The sequence below is a fragment of the Benincasa hispida genome, chromosome 9 (genome assembly GCF_009727055.1).
Source record: "Benincasa hispida cultivar B227 chromosome 9, ASM972705v1, whole genome shotgun sequence".
NCBI lineage: Eukaryota > Viridiplantae > Streptophyta > Magnoliopsida > Cucurbitales > Cucurbitaceae > Benincasa > Benincasa hispida.
Window position 1 is genome coordinate 32,584,901 of NC_052357.1, and position 4,894 is coordinate 32,589,794.

Consider the following 4,894-nt stretch of genomic DNA (forward strand, 5'->3'; position numbering starts at 1 on the left):
ACCAATCAACAGTACGATAACCCTTCACAAATTGCTCATAAGTACAGCTGGGCCAATTTACAGTTTTGCCTCTGTAGTTACATCTAACACCTTAAGTATCACTGATTTCTCTAATGAACAATAAGTCATAGTTCTACTATGACGGAGTCCTCTCTTCCAAAAAAAGGATGTGGCCACTATGTTCAAGACACGAAATTAGGTCTTAAGGAAGCAATTTATCTACTTACCCCTGCATAGGAGAAGGAGTGAATTCCGTCTTGTGTAACTGGATTCTCAGCTCCACAATCAGACGAATCCCCAAAAAGGTAAGTTTGTTGAGTTGACAATCTGACCACTCTCACCTATACTAATCAAAGGACCGCCCTCATAGGCATGAGTTCCCAAAATACTCAAGATTAAGGTCATGTCACCTATGGTCGTTTTAGTGAAATGTAAGTCTCAATTATCAACGACGTTATATAAAGAGATTAATCATCTCGTGGTCCGGTCTTATACAAACTATTTATATAGGACACCCCCATCCGCATGTCTCCACATAAATGGTCAGGATCAGACTATTTGTAGCACTTTACAACACTTGTAAATATCTACAAAGCGGGCCGTATCCATAGTATCACTAGGATAAAGTATCTCTCCTTTATCCTTATACTACAGACCATTTAGGTTATTACTTAAGACATGATCCACTTGTATATCTCATATACATGCTTAAGTTAAACCCCATATCTTAGTTTATTGAATATGCAAATAAAATAACATTTATTTTATTAATAACAATGTGTACAAATTGTTTATAAACTACGAAACTCCGGGAGAATTAGGACACCAATCCCAACATAAACTACATTAAATAATATGAGATCTTAGTTTGTTGGTTTTGGGTTAATGCAAACTAAATGTAAAATAAAATAACACTTTATTTTATTAAATAAATAATTTGTTTGTGCAAATGATTTATAAACTACGAAACCACGAAATTTAGGGGATCAACCTCAACACTTACAACTAGAGTTCTACAACTATTACACAAGAAATTTTGGACTCTTGTAGAACTGCTAGTGTTGGAGAGAATTATTATGCCTTTTGTTATCGTTGATAATTTTTTAAGATACACTTAAGTGTTGATAATAAAACATAAAGAAGATGCATTGAAATTTTTTGTTAGTTTTGCAGAAGAGTTCAAAATGAAACTTAATTTTTTTTTTAATTTTTAAAATTAGGATTGGACTTGAAGAGGAATTTGATAGTGATGCTATGAGTTTTTTTTTTCTTTCTTTTAAGAAAAAGATTTCTCTCATAATTCTTTTTCACTCGAGAAACTTTCATCAACAAGTTGAATAACTCTCAACTCTTAATAGAGGGTGGATGATAAAAATCCATAGATGTATGTATCTTAATTTAGTTGCTAACTAGTAGGTTGAGTTGTTGTGTGTGGGGAGCTATTATTTGTCTTCATGCTTCGTTAGTCCTTTGGTTGTTTCATTGTTTACCTAAATATTTTTTGGCATTTGGTTTTATTTATTTATTTTTTTCTAAAGAATTGGGCATTTAAGAAGAAAATTTATTATTTTTTCAAATTTATTTTCTTTTAATCTCCACCCTTGATTCCTTTGATCTAAATTAAAACCATATTTTTGCCTCATTTTACTCTCTTTTTAACTCATATTATTCTCCAAATTTCTTTTACAATTTTTGCAATTTTATCATCTTTCAATCTTTGAAAAAGCCACTATTATAACTATTTTCAAGCTCTCATTTTTTTTTCTTTTCACCTTATTTTCAATCATGAGCAGAATATGGAAAAAACATATGACAACACATAGTTATTTTTCAAAAAATGAAGTTGTCTTAAAAGAGGTTTGGTCAAGATTTTTGACTAAAATAAGTCAATTAAATTATTCATGTAAAAATATATATATATATAGAAAGCCCAAGGCCGAAACAAAAGGTAGGAGACCGGATTCATTTGGACCGGGTACCCGATCAACCCGGCGGCCCAATATGGTTCTATAGATTTAAGGCCTTCGTCTTCAACAAGACAAGAAGTCTCAACGTTTACGATTTGACGTATTCAGAAGCTCAGGGGGCGCACCAAATTAGGGTTTCGTTTCGTTTTGTGAAATCTCATTATTCATTCACCGATAATGATTTACGACGTTAACTCCCCTCTCTTCCGCTCCTTCCTCAGCCAGAAAGGAGGCCCTTCTGACAAAAGGTATTCTCTATTTTAACAATTTCTATGAATTATGTCTCCGAGACATTTGAAGTTAGTAGGCCAGGATTTGAATGCATATATCTAATACTCTTTATCAAGTTTCATAGAATTTTTTGTAAAAATATTGGAAATTACCCATTTTGTAGCTTATCTATCATTTTAAGAAATTTTAAATTATTTTTAACACTTCCTTTTCATTTGTAACTCAAAAGCTTCTTAAACTCTATATTGATATAGTGACATTTGTGAATATCATTTCTGTTGTGAATTTTTTCACCAGATGTCTAACAAGGTGATAATGTAATTTAATATGTTTTAATCGAGTATGAAAGATTGGATTCTTAGTTATTGCAAATTTTCCACATATTGTTCCAAAAAGATTATTTTTATTTTTATTTTTATTTTTTGGTTTTGCTACTTCATTTAGAGATTGTTAAGAATCTTCTTTAGTTAAACAAATTCACAATCAATTGTTGTTGTGCCTTTAAATTCTACTTTGGGTAAATGAAGTGGTTTTTCCTTTTGTTGGATTGAACTTGTTAGATATTAGGTTTGATCATAAGCATACTTGTAGTTTGAAGTGCTTCTTTGATCATTAAGAGGACTTGTCTAATCACTGTTTGTATAGCGAACCTGCTTGTCATCTCTCCATTCTTGATGCTAACAACTATAACTTGGGATATGATCTTTTATTATGCCATTTTTCCTTATCATCTTGTTGATGTCGATGTTGATGGTACTTCTGTTTCTTACTTTTTCTTTGCAGTCCACCATTTTCAAGTTCTGATTCTTAGTATCAGCCTTGTTAAACTTCTTTTTCTCTATTATTTAGTTTGGAATGATAGACTTGCTTCGTAGATTGAATTGGAAACTTAGAACCATCATGAGTTGTCCTAGTGGTAAATAAGGGATAAAAGGCTAAGAGGTTATGTATTCAATCAATGGTGGTCATCTACCTACTGTGAGTTTTCTTAATACTCAAATGTTGTAGGGTTTGTAGGGTCAGGCGGGTTGTCCCAAGAAAAAGGATTGAATTGGAAACTTAGCTTCCCATTAACTAAGGTTATAATATCTTTGTTTGGTCACATTGCAACCATGTAATTGAATTTTGAATATGAAGCTTATACACTCGAGGAGGTATCTATGTTCAAGACATATGTGACACTTCAACACATATTGAACATTTGTCTGATACTTATTGTAGATGTGTCAAACATTTGTTAAACATAATAGAGTATTGTTTGTTGTAGATGTGTCAAACATTTGTTAAACATAATAGAGTATTAAGGTGAACAATTGTTAGACGTGTATTGCACACTTGTAAGCATAAGATCAGCAAAAACATAAGGTGAACAATTGCTGGACACTTGAATTTAAGTGTTGTGGCATATTTTTAATAGTGAACATAAAAAGAAATAGGCATCATAATTCATAACACGTTGACTTTACGTTCCATTTTATATATGATATTAAATCAATTAGATAAATGTTGAGTTGGGTCGGGTTTTGTTTATAAATATTTTTATGTACATAACTACGTCCCCTTTTAATAACCATTACGTTTTTTGTTTTTGAAAATTAAGCTTATAAACATTTCTTCTAGCCATAAGTTTCTATGTTTTATCATCCACTCTGCAAATGTTTTAAAAAATCAAGTCAAGTTTTGAAGAAAAAAAAAAGTTTTTTATGTTTCTATGTTTTACTCCCAATTGTTGTACTAACAAAATTTAATTAAAATTTCAAATGTTTCTTTAACAGAAGTGAAAACCATAATTGTCGGAGAGATTTTCTCAAACTATTTTTTGTAAACTTTTCTAATCATCTCTAGCCTTATAAATATTGGAAAATCAACAAAAAGAAAAAGGACTTATTGGCTACATGCTGAATGAGATTAAGAGTCGAAACTTTTTTTTATCCTAATTCTTCTCAAAATCCATCTGTTGATCCTTTAGATCCCATAACCCTTTTCCAAATGTTATTCTTTATTTCCCTTGCTATACTCTAATTTCTTGCTCTACCGAACATAGGAAGTGGTGATTTTTCTTTTTTCTTTTACATGCTTTTGTTTTCATGTTTCTTTTGCCATGTACGTTTTTCTTGTGAAACCTGATGCGAGGGAGGGGAGGGGCTAAGGGTTTTTGATATTATTCAGTGTTTAATCTTTTGAATGAATTGAATGGTTTTAGGAAAACGGAGGAGCAGAAGCCAAAAGAACAGAGACCAAAAGCCAGTGAGAATAAGCCCGTTATGACTGAATGAGAATGCGTTGGAGTGAGTTTGTTCTGTTTTGTTTTGAAATTGGTCAATATTATGGACACGCATCGAATTGTGAATCTAAACCGTAAATCACTTAAAATTGTAGTGAACCTTCTTATAAATTTGCAATGAAGATCATGTTGAATGTGGTGGGATAATCTTGCCTCTACGATATATATATCGACAAGCCTTGAATTTCGAACCTTATTATTAATTTTTTTTTCTCATGTTTGATTGTAAGTGCTAGCGTTATCATGTTTTTCTGGTGCCGAAGTTAAAATTGACACTACACTTGTTTGTACATTTTGAGGTTTCAAGGTGGGTTTCGTTCTGTACACCATCACTAATATCTTAGTCACGTAATAAGTCGATTGATTGTTTTATTTGTATGATTTTCACATTATGGAATAATTGTTTAGGTTT

General features: G+C 31.6%; 1 protein-coding gene across 1 annotated transcript; it reads left to right on the forward strand.

Moving 5' to 3' along the window:
- Positions 1–2,027: 2,027 nt before the first annotated feature.
- LOC120085103 (wound-induced basic protein) lies at positions 2,028–4,649 on the forward strand. Its single transcript, XM_039040963.1, has 2 exons — positions 2,028–2,215; positions 4,402–4,649. Exons 1-2 carry the CDS (start codon positions 2,145–2,147, stop codon positions 4,472–4,474), a joined length of 144 nt encoding a protein of 47 aa, XP_038896891.1. The 5' UTR covers positions 2,028–2,144; the 3' UTR covers positions 4,475–4,649.
- The last annotated feature ends 245 nt before the right edge of the window (positions 4,650–4,894 follow it).

Coding starts and splice junctions, on each gene's coding strand:
- LOC120085103 (XM_039040963.1), top strand. CDS start 2,145: ATGATTTACGACGTTAACTCCCCTCTCTTCCGCTCCTTCCTCAGCCAG. Junction 2,216..4,401: donor GGAGGCCCTTCTGACAAAAG/GTATTCTCTATT, acceptor GAATGGTTTTAG/GAAAACGGAGGAGCAGAAGC.